This window comes from Cibotium barometz, chromosome 2 (assembly GCF_041138505.1).
Source record: "Cibotium barometz isolate CiBa-2024 chromosome 2, ASM4113850v1, whole genome shotgun sequence".
Taxonomy (NCBI): domain Eukaryota; kingdom Viridiplantae; phylum Streptophyta; class Polypodiopsida; order Cyatheales; family Cibotiaceae; genus Cibotium; species Cibotium barometz.
Genome location: NC_141047.1, coordinates 60,467,143 through 60,494,312, shown reverse-complemented (window position 1 = coordinate 60,494,312; position 27,170 = coordinate 60,467,143). Strand labels below are relative to the sequence as shown.

At 42.4% G+C, this 27,170-nt stretch overlaps 1 protein-coding gene across 2 annotated transcripts; it reads left to right on the top strand.

The window, feature by feature from the left end:
* Positions 1–3,628: 3,628 nt before the first annotated feature.
* Positions 3,629–5,568, top strand: LOC147641292 (ras-related protein Rab7-like). Of its 2 annotated transcripts, XM_086820245.1 has the most exons (7): positions 3,629–3,699; positions 3,802–3,828; positions 4,045–4,144; positions 4,282–4,428; positions 4,758–4,838; positions 4,917–5,062; positions 5,164–5,506. In XM_086820245.1, exons 1-7 carry the CDS (start codon positions 3,644–3,646, stop codon positions 5,228–5,230), a joined length of 624 nt encoding a protein of 207 aa, XP_086676371.1. In that variant the 5' UTR covers positions 3,629–3,643; the 3' UTR covers positions 5,231–5,506. The 2 variants fall into 2 exon arrangements, with proteins under 2 accessions (XP_086676371.1, XP_086676362.1); XM_086820236.1 differs by having other exon boundaries at positions 3,694–3,828; positions 5,164–5,568.
* Positions 5,569–27,170: the final 21,602 nt, after the last annotated feature.

Genomic DNA, 27,170 nt, shown 5'->3' with positions numbered 1-27,170 from the left:
AAAGTATGTTATGTGTACATTATATGTGCATATACTAGGAGGCTAACCCACCCTAGGCATGTGAACATGGGAGCATGGGAACATGCTCTAGTGGGGCAAGGGTTAGGTCTAACCTTGGGTTGAGGTTAGGGTCAGGCAACCAAGGGTCACACATGGAAATGGAGAGTCAAGAGTCACTTGTGGGCCCTCCTATATAATAGGGGCATGGGGCACTCTCAAGGGATGTTCTCTTGTGTAGAGCATTGTGTCTACTCTCTTGCCATTTCACACTAGAGCTATGTGCTGCTAGAATGAAGTCATATCTCTTGGTGGTATGGGACACAAAGGTAAGGTACTTCATTGTATTTATGTGTGCACCCTTGGGCTCGGGGGTGGTCAGGTGGATGAGTATATGCCTGGTTTATGCATGTTTATGCATAGTGATTAACTAGAGAGATCTATGGGATTTTAACAATGTCCCAAATGAATTGTGTACCAAGTTGGATTCAAAAAAATGTGTGTTTATTAGGTATTCCCTTGAGCAAAAGGGATATAGATGCTATAATCCTGCTACATGTGAATTGAGGGTAAGCAGGGCTGTTGTATTTTATGAAATGAGTAGCTAGTATGTTGTTGAAAAAGATGTTGTTGGGGCTGATGTAAGTCGAAACGTGGTTGCACAAAATACAAGTTAGCAAATCACAGTCATTGTGAGTGGAGCAGGAGAGTTCTAATCCAACAGTTCTGTTGATAGACCATGGAGTGGCAGGCTGCATCATAATACCAGTCCTAAAAATATAGTTGGTGCATCACATAAAGGCAAAGAGAAAGTGGTTGAGCCCCTTGGTATGCCGGATATTTTTGCAAGGCATTCTCTTGTTGATGGAGAGTCTAGTGACTTAGAGATGAGCCTTGATGAGGAGCTTGGGATTCCAGCAATGAGGACACCTGGTAGAAGGCTATGGAATGAATGCAAAGTTACGAAGATCTGGAAGAGTCAAAAACCCTATGTAGAGGTTGACTTATGATGGTTATGTGGCACATCACTATGCTTATATGGCAAAAGTTATGCAGGTTGTAGAACCCACATGTTTTGATGAGGCTATTGGAAATGTGTGTTGGGAGAAAGCTATGGATGAGGAGATGGATGCATTGTATGGAAATGAGACTTGGGATTTGGTGCCATTGCCTCAAGGCAAGAAAGCTATTGGCTGTAAGTGGGTGTATAAGGTGAAACATAACAGTGATGGTAGCATAAGCAAGTACAAGGCTAGATTGGTAGCCAAAGGATATGCGCAAACACATGGGATTGATTATGAGGAGACATTTTCCCCAGTTGCAAAGATGGCAACTGTGAGAGTTGTGCTTGCAGTGGCTACAGCTAAAGGCTGGTTTTTGCATCAAATGGATATAAAAAATGTGTTCTTGCATGGTGACTTGCAAGAAGAATTGTATATGGATCAGCCACCTGGTTTTGAGAATACAGGTCACTTAGAGTATGTATGTAAGCTTCGTAAGGCTTTGTATGGGCTGAAGCAAGCTCCACGAGCATGGCATGGGTATTGTGATCATCACCATCTATGTAGATGATCTTATTGTTGGGGATGATAACTTGGATGAGATTGAGCATGTGAAAAGTCTTCTCAAAAAGAAGTTTGAGATGAAGGATTTGGGAGATCTGCGCTACTTTTTGGGAATTGAGGTCATTCGCACACTTGAGAGTACTTGGCTGTCATAAAGACAGTATGCATTGGACATGTTGTCCAAGTAAGGGATGGCTGATTGTAAGTTAATATTGGTGCCATTAGATCAAAATGGCATGCTTAGTGCGGATGCAGGTTATGTGTTGGAGGATCCCACTATGTACAGGAAGATTGTGGGGAGTTTAATCTATTTCATGATTAGCAGGCCAGATTTGAGTTACACTGTTGGCCTAGAGAGCCAGTTTATGCAGGTTCCACGTAAACCACATCTTGACAGTGTGCGATGCGCACTTCGGTATTTGAGGGCCACTGTTAATTATGCATTGTTTTATATAGCATGTGTACCATTGGAGCAATACAGGTACATAGATGTAGATTGGGCAGGTAGCATCTCAGATAAGAGATCTACTAGTGGATTTATGTTTTCATTGGGGAGTGCTGGAGTTGAGCTTGGGGAGTGTTGAGATATCAAGCTCAACACGAGTTGACACTCACGAGGCGCCTGCATGACCGTTCGACATTTACACCAGTGGTGGGTTTGGTAGTTGACACTGACATATCTTTGCGAGAGATTCTACAGCTGGACTACACCGACTCCTACCCACTCCACTTAGCGTATTCACATTATGGACCACTTGTATATACTCTATTATGTGTGTTAGTCACTTTATCGTCTTTGTAAACCTCTTTTGTTATGTGAAGAAGAAGAAGAATTTTCAGCCTCTCACCTTATATGTTCTTTTCTAGGGTTTAAGTTAGTGTGTGTGTGCTTGCAAGAGCTCAAGATCTCTTCTCCCCTGCATCTTTTTAGCATATGCATAACTCACTTTTCCTCCTTTGAGCACCTCCGGTCTGCCTGCCTGCCTCCCTCCTTTTCAGTACCTCTATCTCTCCTCCCTCTCTTTTAGCACCTCCCTACCTCTTCTTTCATACCTCCTCCCATAGCTGCCCTCCTCACCTCTTCTTATGTCCCTCCTCCTTAGCCTCCCAAGCTCCACTCCACCTCTCCCAAGCTCCACTATCCAACTCCTTTCCTAACTCACACATTTTTCTCACAACAGGACCTATGTTCTCTCAAGCTTCTTCCTATTATCTTCCACCTCTCTTTCTCATCTTCCACAACATCGAAATTCTAGTTCAACCTTTTGTATCACCCTTCATCTACCCCTTTTAGATTTGTTGCACCCGTACATTGTCATAGAGGCTTATACGAGCTTAAGCAATGTGCAAAACAATGGATTTATACTCTACACAGTAGGCTAATGTGGGTTATCGAACTAGAGAAATAGAGTTAGAGAGAGAGAGAGAGAGAGAGAGAGAGAGTGAGAGGTAGAGAGAGAGATAGAGAGTGAGAGAGAGTTAGAGAGTGTGTGTGTGTTACAAAGAGTTAGAGAGAGAGTTGGCCAGTTCGAGAGAAATAGAGAGCTAGAGACAATAAGAGAGCTTGAGAGAGAGAGAGAGAGAGAGAGAGAGACAATTCGAGAGAAATAGACAGAGTAGTTAGAGAGAGTTGGAGAGAGAAAAGGTTATATATATATATATATATATATATATATATATATATATATATAAAGAGAGAGAGAGAGTGAGAGAGAGAGAGGGAGGGAGAGTGAGAGAGAGATTTTTGTTAATGAGCTTTTTTTAAGGGGGAAAAGAGAGGGGAGAGAAAGAGAGAGAAGAATTAGAACAAGAGAGAGAAGAATTAGTTCTAAAGGGAGGGAGAGAGAAGGCACTCGTGATACAAAGGGGGAAATCGTGAAGGTAGGCGACGTGGCAAGATGCCAAGGGCCAAAAATAAACTACAATGTCACCGACCGCACCAGTACCCCCAAATAAAAATAAAAATAAAAATAAAAATAAAGAGGAAGGAAAAAACGAATTCGAAGTGAAGTTATTATTAATAATTACATGTGAGCTTTTCGTCTGTGTGAGTCGTCTTCTTGTTTTGGCAAGAAGAAGGCATGGCTTCTCGCCGGCGAACGCTCATCAAAGTCATTGTCCTTGGCGACAGCAGTGGGTACCCTCTTCTCGTAATTTAAATGGGTTGTTTTTAAATTTAATAATACGAATCATAATAAGCCTAATGAAACTGTGCGGACATGGCTTTGCCTTCTTGCAGAGTCGGGAAAACTTCACTAATGAATCAGTATCCTACCCACATTCTCTTGCAAGATCAGCTTCCCTCCCCAATAACCTATTGACTTTTTGAATGAATCTACATGTTTTATTTGTAAAATTTTAAGATGTATTTCTGATTTCTTTTATGCTAATTTCTTGCTTTAAGAATTTACTTGCTTTTGTTTTGTTTTTTGTTTTTTTTTTCATAAATTTAGTTTTGGGTCTTTGACCTTTAACACCCTAGATATGTCAATAAGAGGTTCAACACCCAATACAAGGCCACCATAGGTGCAGACTTTCTCACCAAAGAAGTGCAAATTGATGACAAGTTGCTAACCTTGCAGGCAAGTGTTTATTAAGTCATCTTCAGGCAATCTTCTAACCAGGGTTTGTTTCAAATCTTTAGAGGGACTTTATTTTTTAATGTATTTGTGGAAGAATTTTAATGTTACATATCAATGCGTATTTCTTCTTCAATCAGATCTGGGATACGGCCGGGCAAGAGCGGTTTCAAAGCCTTGGATCAGCTTTCTACCAAGGGGCAGATTGCTGTGTACTAGTTTATGATGTCAATGTGATGAAGTCATTTGACAGCCTTGAAAATTGGAGGGATGGTTTTCTAATGCAGGTAAATTCCTTTCTCTTAAACAACAAGAAAAACATGGCATTTAATGTGATGCTTAAACAAACGAATGCATGCTTTACATACCCTTATACCACATTGTCTACACATTTGAGTACGTAGTTGGTGCACATACACATGCGCAGCTCTGTGCACGCGTACGCATGCGGGTGCGTATGCATGCATGCATTTGCACACGGGTGCATACACATGCGCACCGCCGCGCACGCTGGTGCACACGCGCACGCATGCACACCATCCTATCATCATGCACACCATCCTATCATCATGCAAGATTATACCTCTATAACTTTCTTATTTCATTTGTAATGCAGGCAAACATACCCAACCCTGATAACTTCCCTTTTGTGATCCTCGGGAACAAAATAGATGTTGATGATGGCAGCAGTAGAGTGGTATGTTAAGGCTTTTTCTGCTTTTCCAACAAACTAGCTTTCATTGACACTCAATTTCAAGGTGTGCATTTTGTAAAGGTATCTGAGAAGAAGGCGAGGGCATGGTTGGCGACGAAAGGAAACACACCCTATTTTGAAACTTCAGCAAAAGAAGACTTGAATGTGGATGCGGCATTCCTGTGTGTTGCCCAGAATGCTTTGAAGAATGAAGTCGAGGATGAAATGTAAGTCCTTACATTTTTTTGGGGGATTGTAGTGTTATTTTTAAGCCGTGAGAAAGGTCCTTTTGCTTTCGTGCATGTTAATTAAAGACAGTTTGTTACAGATACTTTCCAGATACAGTTGATGTGTCAACTGGAAGGACACAGAGAACATCTAGCTGTACATGCTAGTCAAGGGTGCAGGCTGTAGAGGCTTCCTATGTCAATGTTAAGTGTTTTGCTCTTCAAGAGTCTCTTATGTACCCAGGGGTTTTTCTCTACAAACCTGGGCACATTCAGACATGCATCTGTGGATTTTTTAGTGGGGACGTGATCATCCGTGTTGGTGGTTTAATTGAGGTGTGCGTCGTTTTTAACTTTTGTAGCCTCGAGGTGGTCTGAAAGTTTATTGTGATAAGTACAATCGTGTACAGTATGAAAAATTTGTTGCAAAATGCTATTCAAATTTCCCAATGGTTGATTACTCAGATGGTGCAGGCTCTGCACACATATTCTGAGCTTTAAGTGCATCCTTTTTTGAAAACCTAAGTTAAATTACAAACATGTGATATTGTATTAAGAGGTATGAAAGGAGGGAAGGGGGGACAATGTGCCACATGAAAGGGGAGGCAGAATGAGAACAGGTGGTGTGCAATGCAAGGGATGTGGGTTCAGAGAACATGTTCAAATTTCCTCAAAGTTGAAGAATTGGTGATGGGGCCACCTCTTTGTTACCAATCTAGTTTTTTAATGCCTTAGTGTGCCATAGTTGCATTCTGTATTGGTACGGATTCATTCAGTCCGTACAGTACGGATGTGTGCATTCCAAAGCTGGTGACATGGCTGATGTTTTTTTAAAACCCTTGCTTTAAGGTCTTGTACGTTTTCTTTTCCGCTTCTCTTGTTTTCTATGCTGCCGTTGCCATGCACTACCGTACTTCCAAGGCATGGCTCTCTCTCTCTCTCTCTCTCTCTCTCTCTCTCTCTCTCTCTCTCTCTCTCTCTCTCTCTCAACCCTTAATTAAATTAATTTTAATGTTACAGCTATCTGTTAGAAGTCATCTCCTGTCTATTTGTATACACCAGGGCCTCTGTTGTGGGTGTGCCCGCCCGTATATCATTTTTCCACACTCCCCGTATTTTTTCCCTATTTTTTCCATTTTTTCCTAGTGGCTGGAGGGCTGCCAGGTGATGCCAGGAGCATCCCAATGCTGGCTGACTGGACTTTCCTCAGCAGTCGTGTGCATCTGGGCTGCTGGCCGACCTGTTGTGACTAGGCGTAGGCATCTGTAGCTGGCCGACTGCTATTTTCAGCAGTCGTGGGCATTTTTCACAGTCGTGGGCACCTTCTGGAGCTGGCCGACTGCTCACATGGAGATGTATATATTGCCCCTCAGAACCCACCACTTTCTCATTCAGTTTTTTCGGGATCTTGTGTATAGAGAAGAGTTTACACACCTATCTCTCTGTGTTTCTTGTGCTGATTATTTTCTGCAGTCTACTTGCTCTTGTCTACCCAAGTTTGGTTGTCATTTCCGCTGCATATTCTGACATGGTATCAGAGCCCTAGGCTCTAGGAGATCTTGGGCGTTTTTCTGAGCAAGAGGGGGAGCAACAGGTTGCTGATCGGTGGACTGTTTCGGGCTGAACGGGAAGTGAAGGTGCAAGAGGAAGGCAGGCAAAGGGGCTAGACAGCCACTTGCATATTTTCAGATTTTCAGATTTTTCCCACCCACCTACCCTTTCAGGTTACTCTCCGAGATGGCAGATTTACTCGAGATGGCTGAGAAGCACGTGAAGATTCCGACTCTCCCCACGTTCCCAGTGGATCGTCAGTTGGACGGGTCCAATTATGGCATCTGGAAGGTCATGATGGAGTCAGTTTTGGGGTCATATGATCTTGCTGATTTTATTATCATAGGGGTGCCACGGCCGGAAGCTGAGGAAGGGGAGTTATTAGCGACGAGGAAGGACCGCGAGGCACAGGCACACATGTGGGACCGTGTCAACGCTAGGGTCCGGTCGTTTATATTCCTCAATTGCACACCACAGGTGACCAACCATGTCAAGCACATGACGCTGGCGAGAGGCATATGGGAGCACTTGGCTTCTTTGTACAAGAGGGTGTCACCCATGAAGCGGATATCCTTGGAAGCGCAGATGCGGGTTATGAACCCTGCAAAGTCTTCGACGATGCGGGAACACATTAACAAGCTGCAGGCCCTTCAACAGGAAGTCCTTCAAGCTGGGAAAGAGATATCATCTGAAGATATGGCCATCACGTTACTTTCCCACTTGCCTGGTCAGTATTCTGCTTTCTATTCCTCGTTGATCACTAGTTTCAGGCTCAGCACCATTACTTGGGAGGAGCTTGTGCCAATGGTCCTAGACCAGGAGGAACGTTTCACGAACCCTCCTCACGGCGGAGGTTCGGAGGCCTTAACTGGCCAACGGTCGAAAGGCCGTAATACCAACAAGGGCAAAGGGAAGGCTTCATCGGAGAAGTCTTCCGAGAAGAAGCCTGATCCAGAACGAGAGAAGCTGAAGGCCGAAAGATCGTGTAATGATTGTGGCGAGAAAGGCCACTACTGGAGGAAGTGCCCTAAGCAGACAAGGAAGAGTGTTGATTCCTCAGCCTCAGCTACGAAGACTCCGGCATTTGTGCACTTGGAGATAGTGGACTCCGATGCTTCATCATCTTCGAGCGAGGAGGCAGTTGGCTTCACCGCAAAGGATACCCGGGAATGGATTCTCGACAGTGGTGCTTCCAGGCACATGACTCCATCCCGTGACTTCTTTCTGGATCTAAAACGGCAGTCAGGTCGTATTTTTATTGGCGATAACTCCACTATTCCGATACATAGTGAGGGCCGGATGGAGATTATTCCCGACGGCAAGGGGGGCAAGCATGCTTCCCGTGTTCTTTATGTCCCTGCTCTGGGCTTTCATCTTTTGTCAGTGCATGAGGTATGCAAGACTGGCTTTCGGGTGGAATTTGAGGAGCATTCAGTTGCTCTAAGGGACCATGAGACAGGCAAAGTTGTTTGGGAAGGCGGTGTGGAGAATGGCATCTACAAGCTCTCTGCACTCTCCTCACTGACAGGCTCTCAGGTCGGAGATTTGTGGCACTTTCGTTTTGGCCACTCAAATGTGGATGCTTTGCGGCGCGCCTTCTGGGACCAGATGGTGGTTGGCTTGCCAGATGTTGGTAGTAGGCAAGGACGCTTTGCAGTTCTTGCATACGTGGTAAGCAGCACAGGGAATCCTTTCCAAAGCAGGCTTCCAGGCGGGCTTCGAAACCTTTGGAGTTGATTCACACTGACTTGTGTGGACCACAGCAGATACCATCCTTGGGAGGATCTCTCTACTTCATGCTGCTTGTTGATGATTGTACCAGATTCACGTGGGTCTACTTTCTTTCCCAGAAGGACCAGGCTTTTACTCGGTTCAAGGATTGGCACGTGATGGTGGAGAAAGAGTCTGGATTTCAGGTCAAGACTCTCAGGGCTGACAAAGGAGGTGAATTCTCCTCGATTGTATTTTTTCGGTTTTGTGCAGATCATGGCATCAAGAGGGAATTGGCCAATACCGGATCGCCTTCGGAGAATGGAGTTGTTGAACGTAAGAACAAGACTGTGGTGGAGATGGCGAGGACCATGCTGGAGCATCGTGATCTTCCTCGTCCACTTTGGGGTGAGGCTGTGGCAACAGCTGTCCATACCATTAACCGCTCTCCGACGACTTCTGTACCCCATATGACTCCATTTGAGGCATATTTTGGCAGGAAACCCGATGTCTCGCACTTCCGTGTCTTTGGGAGTGACGCGTATGTACATATTCCGAAGAAGCAGAGGGGGAAGCTTGACTCCAAGTCCCGCAAGCTGGTATTTGTGGGGTATAACTCTCTTTCCAAGGGATACAGGTTGTATGATCCAGAGAGGAACGAGATTGTTGTCAGCCGGGATGTGGTCTTTGACGAGCATGTTCCAGCATCCACTATCGATGAGCCGCCACTTCTTGGAGATCCAGAGGAATCTGATGATGATTCCCAGTATACTACTCCAGTTGATCCACCTCAGTCATCACAGGAGGTTGAGCCCGCAGCTGGAGTTGAGCCTCCGCGAACACAGGAGGCTCCACGATCTGTTCGAGTACCTAGGTGGTTGTTAGACACCCTTCGGGAGTCAGGTGTCACGGAGCTACCCTCCGAGTGGACCACAGAGGACGGCCCTCGCAGATCATATCGAGTTTGAGATAAAAGCAACACGGCGGAGCTTCTTTAGGTGAACTATGCTCTGATGTCTCGTATCATGCGGGATAAAGAGCCCACTTCCGTAAAGGAAGCCCTTTCACAGGATACTTGCAGGTGGAACTTGATGCCATCGAGAAGAACAACACTTGGGAGTTGGTACCGAGGCCGTCGAAGCAGTCAGTCATTGGTGTCAAATGGGTCTTTAAGACCAAGTACGCGGCTGATGGGTCGGTGGACAAACACAAAGCCAGGCTCGTGGCTAAGGGTTATGCTCAGCGGCCAGGCATCAACTACGAGGATACCTTTGCACCGACAGCGCGGATGACCACGATTCGAACCGTTCTAGCCCTTGCTTCTTCTCAGAGGTGGCCCGTGTACCAGATGGATGTAAAATCAGCGTTCCTTAATGGTGACCTGCAGGAGGAGGTGTACGTTGAGCAGCCTCCAGGCTTTATTATTCCAGGATCGGAAGGGATGGTTTACAGGTTACATAAGGCCTTGTATGGTCTTAAGCAGGCTCTGAGGGCTTGGAATCAGAAGATTGATTCCTTCTTTATTCGGACTGGATTTCAGAGATCGGTTGCAGATCCGAACCTGTATCTCTTTCGGGAACGCGGCATGGTCACACTTATCATCCTTTATGTGGATGATCTCATTCTCACCGGCGGTCATGTGGAGCACATTGGAGTGACGAAGGCTGCCTTGTCAAAGGAGTTTGAGATGACCGACTTAGGCTTACTCCACTTCTTCTTGGGATTGGAGATCTGGCAGACCCAGAGGGGGTTTTTCGTCTCTCAGCAGCGGTATGTTCATGAGTTGCTTGAGGCCTTTGGGATGGAGAACTGCAAGCCTATTACTTCGCCGATGGACCCGAACACAAAGTTAACTGTTTACAGATCCTTGTGAGCCAGTTGATGCCTCGCAGTACCGGAAGTTGGTTGGTTCATTGATCTGGTTGCTGAACACTAGATTGGACTTGAGCTTCTCCGTGGGGCTGTTGAGCTCTTTTATGCAGACGCCATTGAAGACTCATTGGGACGCAGGATTGCGGATCTTGCGGTATCTGCAGAGTACGAAGGATTTGGGACTCTTTTACACAGGAGGGAATGGAGTCAAGCTCCAAGGTTGGAGTGACTCAGATTGGGGAGGAGATCCAGACACGAGGAGGTCTACTTCAGGATACACTTTTACCCTCGGCTCAGGAGCAGTTTCTTGGAGCAGCAAGAAGCAGCCAACTATTGCCCTTTCTTCGATAGAGGCAGAGTATCGGGCTGCTTGTGGTGCTGCTTGTGAGGTTGTATGGCTGCAGAGGCTGCTAGGCGAGATGGGGTTTCCACAGAGGGACAATGTGATAACCAGAGTTGTATAGCTATTGCTCGGAACCCGGTTTTCCATGCCCGGACCAAGCATATAGAGATACAGTATCACTTTGTACGTGAGAAGATCTTGGCGGGTGACATCTTGCTACTTTATTGTTCGACGAAGGACAATGCGGCGGACCTCTTCACGAAGTCTCTACCTCAGGCTACGCTCAGGCGGCACTCTAGCTCCCTGGGGTTGGTTACACAGCCAGGAGCTGAGAGGGGGTGTTAGAAGTCATCTCCTGTCTATTTGTATACACCAGGGCCTCTGTTGTGGGTGTGCCCGCCCGTATATCATTTTTCCACACTCCCCGTATTTTTTCCCTATTTTTCCCATTTTTTCCTAGTGGATGGAGGGCTGCCAGGTGATGCCAGGAGCATCCCAATGCTGGCCGACTGGACTTTCCTCAGTTGTGTGCATCTGGGCTGCTGGGCCGACCTGTTCTGACTAGGCGTAGGCATCTGTATAGCTGGCCGACTGCTATTTTCAGCAGTCGTGGGCATTTTTCACAGTCGTGGGCACCTTCTGGAGCTGGCCGACTGCTCACATGGAGATGTATATATTGCCCCTCAGTCCCCACCACTTTCTCATTCAGTTTTTTTGGGATCTTGTGTATAGAGAAGAGTTTACACACCTATCTCTCTGTGTTTCTTGTGCTGATTATTTTCTGCAGTCTACTTGCTCTTGTCTACCCAAGTTTGGTTGTCATTTCCACTGCATATTCTGACACTATCCCCAATATAAATCCACCTCAGCATGGATGACCCATTTTGGGAGAGTCTATAAAACTCATCCTCAAGGTTGGTCATGTATTGGGGAGTGTTTTTTTGAGATCGGACACAAAGGTGTCCCATACAACTATTATGGAAATGCGAATTGTGGAATTATTTGATATTTTATGTGATATTTATGATACGCTCATTTGCCACACGGTCGTGACTGGTTATGTGCGAGAGCGTGGAGCAGTGGTCGCATTGTGATGGGCGGATAAGTGAGATTTAATGTGTCTTGTGTTTATGATGAGTAAATTAGTGCACGGAGTAGCGTGGGTGCGATGGATTTGTTGAAATATACAAGTGAATAGGGTGTGTGCGGGAACAAGCCCTTAGCAAGAGGTTGTAAAAGAGAATCTGTAAATGAGTGAGAAGCTGTGAAAAGCTGAGAGGTATCTACTGGGAGAGAATAAAGGGTAGCATGAGAATGTGGAGATATTCTGGGAAGAGGTGGAGAGAATCAAGCAAAAGAGGTGGAGTGAATCAAGGAGAGATTAGTGGGATTAGATGCTTGGATGTAAACTCTTTAAATTGAGGCATTGGTTTAATGAGAATTTGCTGGTTTTTTATTGTCCATGTTTATATTAAGCTATCAATTAATTGCTCATTAATCTTGTCTTAATCATCATCTAATCTCTTTGTTAATGATGTTGATTCTAGCATTTGATCCACCATAGCTCATCACATTGTTACAAATTTAACATGGTATTAGAGCTTAGCTTAGAATCCATTAAATTTATGAGTCCATTATCTTGCTAATCATCTAGTTAATTAGGATTAGAAAAAAAATTAAATTTTTAGCTCTTTTAATTAACCTCTGTACTTCCAGTTGGTTGGAGGAGCTCTCTCTTTCTTCATACATAACATTGGTCCAAACCCTTTTAGCCAAACAAAGCTACATTCCCTGTGCTTCCATCAACTCGAATCATCAAACCGCCTTCTGTAGCTGTTGATTTTTGCGATTTTGCAAGTGTCGTTTTTTTGAAGGAAGCTGAGATTCCCTTTCCATCAGATACAATTGGCCTAATTCCTCTTGGTCTGAGGGGTTTTCAAGGGTGCTCTACAAGTTGGTGAAGATAGTTTTTGATTTCATCAAGTCTATAGTGAGATCCAAGCTCTGCATCAAATCTGCAGGTGACTTTGGTAAAACAGAGATTAAGCATTCAATGTTTGGTCAAATCTTGTGTTTCTTGGCTTAATCCTCTACTAGACTAACTGTTATTGATGGCTTTGAAAAGAGTTGAGCTCATTTGAACTCTAAGGCCTCAGATCTGGACTCCCTGCATACTTTGTTTTTTTCATACAAAATAGAGGATTATTTTGTTAATCAATGATTAATCACTGTATTTTGGTACAATTGAGGGTTCAAATTAACCATTGGGTATCTGATACAGATCTCTATAACTTCAGATTGCAATTCGGAGATGGTTTGATATTCTAACCATTCAGTACAGATTTGTTACCCTTTGCTTTTTTGTAATTTCTGTTGATAAATCTGTTGTAATTATCACTTAAACACCAGATTGAGTTGTAAAAGGGTAGACACTGTTCTTGAATCTTAAAATTGGATTAAGAGGTAAGATTCCCTTCACATCATCATGAGCACGTCATAAGAGATAGCCAAATTTAATGGGGAGCAGTTTTATACATGGCAAACAAAAACCATGTATTTGCTCATGAGGAAAAATCTGTGGGGGCTAGTTGAAGGAAGAGATGAATGTCCAGAGGTGAGTGGAAAAAATGAGTGGAAGAGCAGGATTGAGAAAGCATTAGGACTCATCGCACTTAGTTTAAATGATGAAATCATTCATTACATCACAAGGATACAATGGACAAAAGATGCATGGGATGAACTCAATAAATTATTTGGCACTCAAGTAAAAAATTTAAAGATAAATCTGTTAATGCAATTCTACAAACTGGATATGAAAGAAAGTGAACCTTTAATCACACACTTGAACAAATACAAAAGCATTAAGCAACAATTGGTAGCCATTGGCAAGAAGGTAGAAGATGATGAGGTACTAGGAGTGCTTCTGAAGAGTGTGGATAAAGGTGAATATGAAAACATTGTAGCAATCTTAAAGAATGTACCTGAATTGAAGCTACACAAGATAGAAGGAGCTCTACTAGAGCAAGAGACCAAGGTCAATCGTGTTGCGCATGGTCAAATTTCTCATGGATTGAAGGTGAAAACATGAGTCAATATACTGAGCATTTTTGGCAACGCCTCTTACTCCTTCACATGCTCGAAGATGTACTTGAAGATTCACTTCAACGCAAATACGAAGATGGTCTTCAACGTGGTATATAAGAAAAAATTAACACTTTGAAGTCCTCTTTGCTCTACGAAGCAATTTCTTTCGCTCATAACGTTAAGAAAGAGTTTCAATCTATTACCCACATGGTTTGCTCTTCTCAAAAGGCTATTCAATCTCTACAACCACAAGCGACAACTCAAAATTGATAATCGTCTTGGGTAACAAAAAATTATAACTTTCTTAAACCTTTTGTTACTCCATGCACTTACACTTTTAACAACACTTGTGCACCCACTTTTTCAAATAAAAATGTATCTAATGTGGCTAATTCCAAGAAAAAAATGCTCGCGAATTTAAAAACGGAGGTCCAAACGTGTTCGAAATGCGTTTTCGGTCCAAAAAACTATGTCCAACAGACGTTATAGTTGCCATGTAGCTCTCCTCCCATGAAGAAAGCTCCTCAATCAGAGTTCGTTTGTCGGTGCCTCTCGAAGAGCTCTCGAGACAAGGATGTAGTAGCCAACACAAAAGCATAAGAGTAGATGAAGCTCTTACCCTTGTACCGCTTCTTGTGCTTCTCTTGCTTGTCGCTTAGCCCTTAGGATGAACCAGGATCTGATACCATGAAAAGATGCAGGGGAGAAGAGAGCTTGAGCTCTTGCAAGCACACACACACTCACACAAACCCTAGAAGAGAACACACAAGTTGAGGTTGAAAATTCTTCTCCTTTTTCACACAACAAAAGTGGTCTACAAAGAAGATAAAGTGACTAACACACATAATGGAGTATATACAAGCGGTCCATAATGTGAACACGTTAAGTGGAGTGAGTAGATGTGGACTAGTCTGTGTAATCCAACTGTGGAATCTCTGGCGAAGATATGTCGGTGCATACCAAACCCGCCAGTGATATAAATGTCGAATGGTCATGTAGGCGCCTTGTGAGTGTCAGCTCATGTTGAGCTTGACATCTCAACATTCATGACACCAAGAGGTGTTATAGATGGTTACAAGTAGGAGAAGTGATGTTATTAATGATACAATGGACTTTTGGGTTTGGGATTGGGAGATACAATATTATTTGAATGATGCTAGTGGGAGAGCTGGTTATGATGCAATTTATACTGGGGACATGCACTCGGGATAAAAGTTATTATCCTTTGATCCTAGAGATAACATGCACTCGGGATAAAAGTTATTATCCTTTGATCCTTTAAGCTGGTGGACTACAACCAGCTTCTACAGTCTTTAATCTAGGTGGTGCAAGTTGTCTTCTATTCACTACGCTTGGACCGTTTGATCTAGGAGGACTTTCAGGTGAGAAGTGGATGTCACAGTGTTTCATCTTTGATACAGGAGGAGGTATTTAGTTATACGAGAGGGGGATGGCTATTTCCAAGTGGTATTCAGTTGAGAAGTGGATGTCACAGAGTTTTATCTTGATCCAGGAGGAGGTATTTAGTTATACGAGAGGGGGATGGCTGTTTCCCAGCGGTAGCAGTTATTTGTTGTGCATCATTGTTTTTAATCTTCTTATGCATACAAAATAAGCATGGATACAGGCTAGCTAGCATGTGTGGTTCCATGCATTTTTTGACTTCAGCATATGTTATGGCATAAGGCATGACTGCCTTACTTTCAAGGGGGATGGTTGATGTAACTGGTTCTTCCTCTCCACTCTACGCACTCCAAAAGGGGAGAGGGGTAGCACAAATGGGGTATTTTTGGCACACGTGCATAATTTAAGGTGTTGTCAGCTTCCTTTTTTCCAAATGAGCATAGCTCTACTTTGTTTCTTGCTCAAAAATTTAGTACGGGGATTTGTGTTTTTCTCATTAGTGTTTATAACCTCATACTAGGCACATAATACTAGGCCATCTTACTCTAGGTCCAAATGGGGTGTTTTTGGCACACATGCATAATTTAGGGTGTTGTTAGCTTCTTTTTTTTCTTGCTCAAGATTTAGCACGGTTTTTTTTTCTCATTAGTGTTTACCACCTAATAGTAGGCCATCTTAGTCTAGGTCCATACACTCTCTTTTTGTTGGAGCAACACAAATTTTTTGTTTTTACTTGGTTTCCACAGGGGTCAATCAGGTTATTTTATATGCAATGGCTAGGGAATGGGGATTTATCCCATATGGCTAGTTGGAAGAGTGGGGTGAGGGCTTTATGAAGCCCGCCATGCCCTCATTTGGGCATCAAGCTAGAAGGAATGTTCTCTCACTTACATTGAGCTTAGGATTCGTGGGTTTATTGGGCACCTTATTGGTGTAGACAAGGCCACCCATTTTTGGCTTTCATACTCTAGGTGGCCATCACCTTGGCCCTTGGGGACCCGCCCATTGGCTATCTGACCCTGCCATGCCAACCTTGCCATGTGGAAGTGCTAAATTAGGCCGCTCTATCCTTCTTTTTGCTAGAAAAGAAAGAGCATTAAAGCATAAGTTTAAGGCTTTTCCCAAAAAATTCTAGAAGGCCTTGGAAAAAGCAAGCTTTCCCACGCATGTAAGAGTGAATTTTTGTGTAGTAAAATAAATTTTTGTAAAAGGAAAGGACAAGAGAAAATTCCAGAGAGTTCCCACATGCATCCACGATTTTTGGCAAAAATTCCAAAAATGCTTTTGAAGTGTCACTATTACACATCACTTGCAAATTTGAAAATTCTCTTTTCTTGTATATCTTACTTTCCATATTTTGCATAGGCATAACTCACTTTTCCTCCTTTGAGAACCTCTTGCCTGCCTACCTACCTCCCTCCCTTTTAGCACCTCCCTCTCTCCCTCTCTCCTCTCTCCTCCCTCCCTCTCTCCCTCCTCTCTCCTCCCTCCCTCTCCCTCCTCTCTCCTCTCTCCTCCCTCTCTTTTAGCACCTCCCTCCCTCTTCTTTCATACCTCCTCCCATAGCTGCCCTCCTTACCTCTTCTTCTGTTTCTCCTCCTCAGCCTCCCAAGCTCCACTCCACCTCAGCCTCCCAAGCTCGTACTCAGGAGAAATTTGAATGCTATTCAAATTTCCCAATGCTTGATTACTCAGATGGTGTAGTCTCTGCACACATATTCTGAGCTTTAAGTGCATCTTTTTTTGAAAACCTAAGTTAAATTACAAACATGTGATATTGTATTAAGAGGTATGAAAGGAGGGAAGGGTGGGGACGAGAGGGGACGATGTGCCGCATATGAAAGGGGAGGTAGAATGAGAATAGGTGGTGTGTAATGCAAGGGATGTGGGTTCACAGAACATGTTCAAATTTCCACAAGTTGAAGAAATGGTGATGAGGCCACCTCTTTGTTACCAATCTAGTTTTTTAATGCCTTAGTGTGGCATAGTTGCATTCTGTATTGGTACAGATTCATTCAGTCCGTACAGTACAGACGTGTACATTCTGGAGAGCTGGTAACGTGGGCTGATATTTTAAAAAAAAAACTGTTGCTTTAAGGTCTTGTACGTTTTTTTTTCCTGCTTCTCTTGTTTTCTATGTTGTCGTCACCATGCACTACCATACTTGCTTGTGCTGTACCTACTCCAAGGCATGGCTCTCTCTCTCTCTCTCTCTCTCTCTCTCTCTCTCACACACACACACACACACAAACACACACATACACATTCCCCCCCTCCCCCCCCTCTCTCTCTCTCTCGCTCTCTCTCTCAACTCTTAATTAAATTAATTTTAATGCTACAGCTACCCCCAATATAAATCTCCCTCAGCATGGGTAACCCATTTTAGGAGAGTCTATAAAACTCATCCTCAAGGTTGGTCATGTATTGGGGAGCGATTTTTTGAGATCGGAAACAAAGGTGTCCCATACATACAACTATTATGGAAATGTGAATTGTGGAATTATTTGATATTGTATGTGATATTCATGGTACGCTTATTTGCCGCACGGTCGTGATGACTGGCTACATGTGAGAGCGTGGAGTAGTGGTCGCATGGTGATGGGTGGATAAGTGAGATTTAATGTGTCTTGTGTTTTTGGTGAGCAGATCAATGTACAGAGTAGCGTGGGTGCGATGGATTTTTGGCCAGTGCGTGGTCGTCGGATTTTGATGTGGGTCTATGGTCGTCCGTCTATAGTTTCATTTAATTAAATTGCTACAATTTGAATATAAATAGTCAATCTTGGGGACCAAGTTACTTTTTGATATTAATGGCCCAAAGTAGAATGTATCAAGCTATTTTTGAGCACTTGCTTTTTGCTAATAAATAAATACATGCATGAGGAAGGATGCTCATGACTGAGTAACTCATGCATAAGGGGAGAATGAACTCACTCTCTTTGTCATGAATAGTTTGCTATATTTATATTCTTCTTATCTATTTGTAAAGCTTATGCTATGGCTATGGAGGCGAATTAACAGCATTGGTATCAGAGCTATTAACCAGTGGTCTCTCTCGTCCTTGAAGTTTGCGGAAGCCGTCTATTTTAGCGTATACCACAAAATTGGGTGCACAAAACACAAGAAACGTTCAATTACCCAGCCACAATAAACATCAAGGAGAAAGTGCACGACAGTGCAGACAAAGCGTACAAAGCAACGGCCAACCATAACTGCCACGAACAGCAATCGTCGCAGCACATCATACGGCCACAGTCGGTAATAACAACATAATGGTGCCACAACAAGAGCAGCCGCACATGTGCAAGTCAACAAGGTGTCTCTCTCTTAAACCACCGTAGACGTGGTCAATGGCACCCAGCTAGCCAGGGTAGTGCAGACCATGTAGGTGCGGACAACAAACGGCAGGCAACAACAGTCGCGCTAAGACACACAAATTGGCAGCAAGTTGAGAGCAACACAGCCAGTGCAAGCATGCGAGGAGAGTAAACACACACACACACACACACACACACTCTCTCTCTCTCTCTCTCTCTCTCTCTCTCTCTCTCTCTCACTCATGCGAGGAGAGTAAACTGCCGTTATCAATAGCACCCACCCAACGTCACAAACTGATGTTTCAGCAGCAGCTGGCGTTTGGCAAAAGCAATATAGTCGGCAACCGAGAGAAAAAAACAAAACAAAACAAAACACACACACACTTATATTTTCTTTAAAGATAAAAAACACCCAGAGAAATATCTCTCTCTCTTCTCTATACAACCGTGGGGGAGGAGAGCAATACATTATCTTTTAATCTCTCTCTTCTCTATCTGAAAGGAAATTGATAAACAAGGAGCACCTCGTCCAACGCTTGCACCCACATGCTGTTATCAAGCGACAATTCGTTGCAACACAACTCCGACATGGATATCCCTATGCTTGATGCTACTCTGAAACAACATATTTATATGTTGTGTAACAACTTCAAGATGCTGAACGCTAATTACAAGACCGTGACAAACAACTGCGGGACTCGAACGGGGCGCTGAGGATGACCGAATTGCTAAAATTTTACGAGTCGCGCTTGACGCTCAACAAACCCGCAAAGAAAAAAAGATAAGGTTGTCACTCCTCTACTTTTTCTTGCTTTGATGGTCGCAAAGATGGAAAAATTGTTTTGTCATGGTTGATTCAATTTGATGACTACTTTGCTAAAGAATTTTTTTCGAGCGTGACAAAATTAAGTGCGCCACCAACCATATGAATGATAAAGCTGCTTTATGGTGGAATGTGCTCCGTAAATAGCATTGATCGCCCTACCACTTAGGCCTGGTTCTAAGAGAAAGCCAAAGAATCATTCTTACCATCTTAGTTTCATCTTTACGCGCACTACACATGGTCAAATTTCTCATGGATTGAAGGTAAAAACGTGAGCCAATATACTAAGCCTTTTTGGCAATGCCTCTTACTCCTTCACATGCTCGAGGATGTGCTTGAAGATTCACTTCAACGCAAATACGAAGACGGTCTTCAACATGGTATACAAGAAAAAATCAACACTTTGAAGCCCTCTTCACTCTATGAAGCAATTTCTTTTGCTCATGATGCAGAGAAAGAGTTATAATCTACTCCCTAGATGGTTCACTCTTCTCAAAAGGCTACTCAATCTCGACAATCACAAGTAGTAACTCAAAATCGACAATCATCTTGGGTAACAAACAATCGTAACTTTTGTAAACCTTTTGTTACTCCACGCAATGACACTTTTAACAACACTTGTGCACCCACTTTTCCAAATAAAAATGTATCTAAAGTGGCTAATTCCAAGACAAATGATGTAAATTCAAAGTCCCATCTTAGCCACAATAGCGTGCACGCACCACATGTTGATTCTAGCACAAATATCCCATCTTTTGTTATAAATGCCATAAACTGGGCCATAAATAGTCTCAGTGCCCTGCTAAGCTTCCAAAGGACAACTCTTCATCGGCCAAACTCCACTATATTGAAGAGGATAGCGCTATTGATGATCTTGATTTCACTCCAAACTAGAGTGAAGACGTTCTTCAATCCGAGACTAACAACATAGAATCTATTGATCCAGGTATGACTCCCTCGCTACATGCTTTATTGTGAATGAAAGGTCATATAAATGGTTCTGAAGTATGTGTTTTACATGATAATGGTAGTTCACATGACTTCATCTTTGAAAAACTTATTAAGAAACTCCAACTTGAAACTTCTCCTTCTACTTATAAAGCTAAACCTGCTTTTCAATGAACTAGGTACAATGGCACACATGAAATAAAAGATCTCAAAATTTTTATTAGTCCTTTTAAGGAAAAGTGAAATTTATTACACCTCTGCACTCCACAGATGTCATTCTTGGTATGCCATTTAGACACAAACATAATCCATTAGGAACTCAATGGAGTCTTTTTGGGCCCTTTAATTTGCCATGAGGTTATGGAAATGTTTAACTTTTTGACAAATAGGAGCCCGCCATGTAAGCAAAAACCATTGGTGATTAAGAGAGGTGTAAGAGTGGTCAAAGGGAGTGTTCAAAGGGTGCACTTTTTCCCCCAAAAAGGGAGGGGGACAATTTTACAATTTTCGAACCTCCATAACTTCTACATACAAGCTCGGATTTGAGCGGAGATTACAAATCCGTGATCTACGCATCAAGAGCTTTCCATAGATATATTACATGATATGGTTTTATCCGCTAGATTTTAAATTTCATTTTCTCCCCAAAATTCAAATTCGAATAAAGTGGCCGTTTTGAAGCTTTCAAATTAGAAAACGTTTCTTCTTAAGAGAAAAGGTTTGACTCCCTTAAACTGCCAAATAAAAGGGCCCAAGAAGACTCCATTGAGGTCCTAATGCCATAGATTGATTATCATACACACTCTTTCAATTTCAATAATCAATCTCTCTCTTTATCTAGTCATTCTTCTCTTAAAATGTTTTCACTCATCTCTCACACACAAGCACGTCGTGCATTAAGGAAACATGAGAAAGCATACATTATTTATGTTAATGAAGTAAAAAAGAAAGAATCTTCTCTCTCACCACAACAACAAAAATTTCTTGCTTCTTTTATCGAATGTTTTAAGGATGACTATCCTCTCCATCTACTCCCTTCTCGTGGTGACTTGGACCATAAGGTAGAACTTCTTTCAAGCATTCAATCGCCTCACAAAGCACCATATAGACACGGCCCTTTGGACCAACAAGAAGGGCAATGCCAAGTAGTTAAATTGCTTGACAAAGGTCTCATTCGCCCTAGTAGCTCTCCATTTGGTGTGCTGCCTGTCTTGCTTGTGCAGAAAAAGAATTTAGTAAAATTAACGTCCATAAAGTCTAGGTATCATCAAATCTGTATGGATCCTGCTGATATCTTCAAGACTGCTTTCCATACACAATCAAGACATTATGAGTTCGTTGTCATGCCCTCCTTTGGTCTTACTAATGCTTCTACCACATTTGCACACATGATGAACAATTTTTTTATAGATTATCAAAATTTTGTGATTATTTTCTTTGATAATATTCTTGTTTACAGTCACTTTGAAGAAGCACACAAGGATCACTTAAGTATTGTCTTTGATTTGTTAAGGGAAAATAAATTATATGCTAACCTTGATACATGTTCATTCTCTCAAACTGAGATGGAATATCTTGGCCATATTGTATCGGTCGATGGTATTCAAGTAGAACCTAAGAAATTCTAGACCATTCGAGACTAGCCTACTCCTAAAAATGCCCATGAAGTTAGATCTTTTCTAGGTCTAGCAGGTTTTTACTCGTACAGAATTTCTCGCTCATTGCTCTCCCATTGACTATCTTGCTCCGCAAGAAGGTAATTTTTCGATGGAGTGATAGTCAGCAGAAGTCTTTGAAGTACTTATTGACCCATGCATCTATCCTACAACTCCCAAACTTTGATCGTCCTTTCTTTTTAGTTTTGTCAAAGATGCTAGTGGATTCAGCGTAGGTGTAGTTCTCATGCAAGATGACCATCCCATAGCTTATGAGAGCCGCAAGCTCAAACCCAATGAGGCTAAGTATAGTACCTATGATAAGGAACTTTAGGTTGTTGTCCATGCCCTCAACATAAGGAAGCATTATCTCATGGGATCTGAGGTACTAATAAAGATAGATCAACAGGCTATAGCACTTGTTGATCCAATCTTTAATATTGGATCGCCACCTCAAATGGGCTTCTTTGATTCAAAAATTTCACCCTATGATCCAATATTAACCAGACCGTGTTAATGTAGTTGTTGTGTTGCAAACCTCTTGATGATAACCAAAGTTCTGTTTGCAATTCTAATTCATTTGATGAGCTTAAACATACTTATTTGAATAACGTGTCTGCTATTCAAGTACTATCTTTCCATGCTATGATTAACTCATATGATGATGATCCTAATTTTTCCCCTGCATGGAATGCTATACATGCTAAAAATCCTTTGCAAGTAAATGATTATTGTTATGCAAATGGGTTTTGTTCTTTCAAAAGAGACTTTGCATCACTGCACCATTTAGAGAACTAGCCATAACTGAGATGCATGCTCCTGCATATATGGGACATAGAGGAATTCAATCCACATTAGCTGCATGTAAAGAATATTTCTTTTGGCCTCACATGAAACATGACATTGCAAAATTTGTGTCTGAATGTATTGTTTGTCAAAGAATTAAATGCCATCATGGTAAATCTTTTGGTCTTTTAATGCTCTTACCTATTCCCAAAGGTCCATGGGAAGAGATTTCAATGGACTTTATTATTGGTTCACTGACGACGTCCTCTCAGAATGATATGATATGCACCATAGTTGATAGATTTAGCAAGCAAGCATACTTTGTACTTTGCAACAAGAAGACCATGTTTGCCCCTCAAGCTGCTAAGCTATTCATTAAGACTATCTTTCCTCACCATGGCTTTCCCAAAGTCATTCTCTCTGCCCAAGATGGCCGCTTTTGCAATCATTTTTGGGTTGCTTTATTCAAGAATTTAGGTTCTAAAATTTACATCCGCTTTCCATCCAGAAAAAGCAATGGCCAGAATAAAGCTACTATGGATCTTCTTAGATCCTACACTATTTACCGACCCTGTAAATTGGGATCAACATTTACTTCTACTTCAATTTGCAACAATACCCCCCATTTGGCTACTGGTCGAGCTCCCTTTGAAATTGTCTATGGTAAGAAACTTCCCATTCTTGTCTCTACCATAACTAGTGATGTTCCAGTTTTACTGACACTTTAGCTCATGAGACCATGCTACTATTCTAGCTGAAGTCAATGAATCTATTAAGCAAGTATAACTGAAATACACAACTCAAGCCAACAAGAAACAACAATTAATGAAATTCAAAGAAAATTATCTAGTTTGGGTTCACATAGAGAAAAGACGCTTAAAGAATATTGCCAAGTATCCTAAGATCAAGTTGGCTCCTAGATTTTATCATGGACCGTTCACAATTATACAACAAATTAATGAAAATGCATTTGGCTTGGGCATTCCCTCTCATCATTGGAAGATACATAACTCATTCCACATTAGTTTATTGAGACCCTTTAAAGGCCCCACTCCTATTAATCGTGTTATTGATGACCCCTTCTCCTCGAGAATGAATCTGAAATTCTAATACCTGAAAGTATTATTGAGTATGACCGAACAACTACCCGTACAGTGGCACTGTGTAGCATCGTTACTTAGTGAAGAGTATAAGAATCATTCTATTGAGGAATCACAGTGGATTCTTGAAACATCGCTTACCCCACACTACTGACACTTGATTCTGGCATACCACTCACATTCACATTGATTCTTTTATGGACACTGATTCGTCGACTAAGGCAGTGTCATAGTTCTTCCACATGTTTTGGTTCCGATTTACCGACTGAGGCAGTACATTCATTTAGTGCTGATTCACCGAGACTGAGGAAGCATGTTAGTTTAGTTCCAATTCGCCAACTGAGTTAGCACGTTGACTTAGTGCCAATTCGCCGACTGAGGCAGCACGTTGATTTAGTGTTGATTCGCCAATTGAGGCAGCACTATAGCATGAGGTCGGCCACCCTTGCTTTTGTTTATTTCACACAATTGAGGAGAGTTGCTTTTTAACCCCATGGTATGTTATGGAAATGTGAATTGTGGAATTAATTATGAAATTATTTGATATTTTATGTGATATTTATGGTACACTCATCAGTTGTTGGCTGGCTACGCATGAGAGCATGGAGTAGTGGTCGCATTATGATGGACGGATAAGTGAGATTTAATGTGTCTTATGTTTTTGGTAAGCAGATTAGTGCACGAAGTAGTGTGGGTACGATGGATTTTTGGCAGGTGCGCGGTCGTCGGATTTTGATGTGCGTCAATGATCGCCCGCCCATAGTTTCATTTAATTAAATTGCTACAATTTGAATGTAAATAGCCAATCTTGGGGACCAAGTTACTTTTTGATATTAATGGCCCAAAGTGGAATGTATCAAGCTATTTTTGAGCACTTGATTTTTGCTAATAAATAAATACATGCATGAGGAAGTGTGCTAACTCATGCATGGGGGGAGATTGAACCCACTCTCTTTGTCATGCATAGTTTTCTATATTTATATTATTCTTGTCTATTTGCAAAGTTTATGCTATGGCTATGGAGGTGAATTACCTGCAACAACAGAGCCCCTGTGAGATCGGGTCTACATGTAGACTCGACCCAATGTTGCCACTAGCAAGTGATTACTTCACTAGAAACGTGTGGTGCTGCTAGTAGAGCAGGTGGACTCCATCATGAGAATCTAAAAGCTTAGCCAATGAAAATATGCTACAAATTGATGAATTAATTGCATGATTTCAACATGATCACATTTACCATCATACTTACTAAAATTTGGTTGAGCTCGTATGACGGTGGTGGTTGGGGTGGTGGAGGAACTCGCTCCTTGGTGCCCTAGGGGAGAAGAGTTAACATGTTTGCATGCAGAGCGGCTATCAATTGTTGGCACATTCAAGCCTTTCTTGGGTTGCTTGGTCAGCCCATCTTTGGTCTTCTTATACCATGTGTTTGGTTTTCATGGGTTGCTTGGTCAGCCCATCTTTGTTCTTCTTATGCCTTGCGTTTGGCATTCTCGGTCCTTCATTCATTCTCACATTGAGCTTTTTTGGTGTAGGCATATGCTCACTTATAGTAGTGCTACGTGTGAACATGGCTTAACCAAGGGCACTTTTTTCCATGTGGTTTTTCCCCTTGCATATCGTGTGAAAGAGCAGTCTATTGGCATATAACTTTTGTACTTGGATATTATATGGATGTGACTCACGTGCAAGGATTGACTTGCATTTGTGATCACCACACACTTTGTGTCTTGCTCTCTCTCTCTCTCTCTCTCTCTCTCTCTCTCTCTCTGAACTTCCTGTTTCTGTTTAGCTACCCTAATTTGTAGGAAACCCTACTGTGTGTGTGTGTGACTGTGAGTCCCAACATTTGGTATCAGCTCTGCAGTGCCCTTCTGGCCCTTCTATGCATCCGTCTATCGACAAGAGACCCGTTCCATTTGTCGCACTGTTCTGGCGCTCTATGCTTTTGTCCGTCGCACTATTCCAGCACTCTGGGTTTCCCTCTGTGTGTTGCCCTGCCGGCCAACCTCAACCAGTTTTCACCTTTGCATGCGGTGGCACTAGTGCCCAATGCTCCACCTCAACCCGGCCAATCGGTAGTCCACCGGATTTGTGTGTTTTTGGGTTCCATACGTCTGTATCATGAGAAACTTCTTATGGCAACCATTTCATCAAGTCTTCGTCGTCTGTTCAATAGCCCCATAGCTTGTCGTCGTCGATTGTTCCCTTGCAACAACTCGCCATCACTAATTGTTCCACCTATACTCATCGTCACACTGACTGTTCCACCTACACTCACCATTGACATTTCCATCTCCTACCCAACTACTCCTTGCTAGCATTGCCGTCTCTAGCCCGTCTGCATGCAAGCGACACCGTACAGGCACCTACCCACTACAGTGCCTCCGCGTCGTGTATATGCCCGTGTCCTATGTGTCGCCTTGCTTTTTCACCTCTTTTGTGCAAGTATTAAATTTTTCTTTTGCAAACATCAAATAGACATTTGTTTGGCAAAATTCCCCTTGCATGGAAAATTGAAGGCTATGTCGGGTAGTACCACCATTTGTAGATTTCTCAATTTGATGTAGAATTGCCAAAATTAAACATCCTGCTTTGCTTGGAATTTGGCAGTTTTTCAAATTGAGGTCAAAATAAATCAATTGAGCCTATTTTAGTTGCAGAAATTTGGGGCTTTTGTGAAAATTAGGTAATTAACTGCACATAGAAGCAATTGCAATGCATAAAAATTGGGCCTTTTTCATTTGGAGCATGTAACAGGGGATTACAGTGACTTGTCACATATGTATACACATTGAGTGTACCTAGACAATTTGGTATAAGTTTATACTTGCTTGAAGTTGTAGGTAAAGGTTTGCACATGACATTTGGTTGCCTGGCAGTGCACATTAGTGCTTGGTTTGCTTGCATGTGTATACCCATTGCAATTAGGGGAGATTTAGATTAGCCAACGCATACACAGGAAAATCCTCATGTAAAACACGTGGAACAACCAGCAATTCAGCCCCCTTCTGGGTGGTCTCTTTGATTGAGAAGAGCCTTCTTCTTATGAAGAAGCACAATAGAATGAGCATTGGTGCAAGCCATGCAGGATGAGATCTCTTCTATGATCAAGAACAATACTTGGGATCTTGTGGACTTGCCAAAAGGCAAGAATGTCATTGAAATAAAGTGGGTGTACAAAGTCAAAAGGAAGTCTGATGGTACAATTGACAGGTACAAAGCAAGACTTGTGGTGGCTAAAGGCTATTCTCAGAAAAAGGGAATAGATTATGAGGAGACTTTTTTTCCTACTTCGAGAATGACTACAATCTGATCAGTGAATGCATTGGCTGCACATAAAGGATGGAAAGTGCATCGGTTGGACATCAAAACTACGTTCTTAAATGGGGATTTATAGGAGGAAGTATATGTAAATCAGCCCATTGGTTTTGTAGTTCTTGTTGGTGAGGAACATAAAATATGCAGGTTACACAAAGATTTGTATGGGTTAAAGTAAGCTCCAAGAGCTTGGT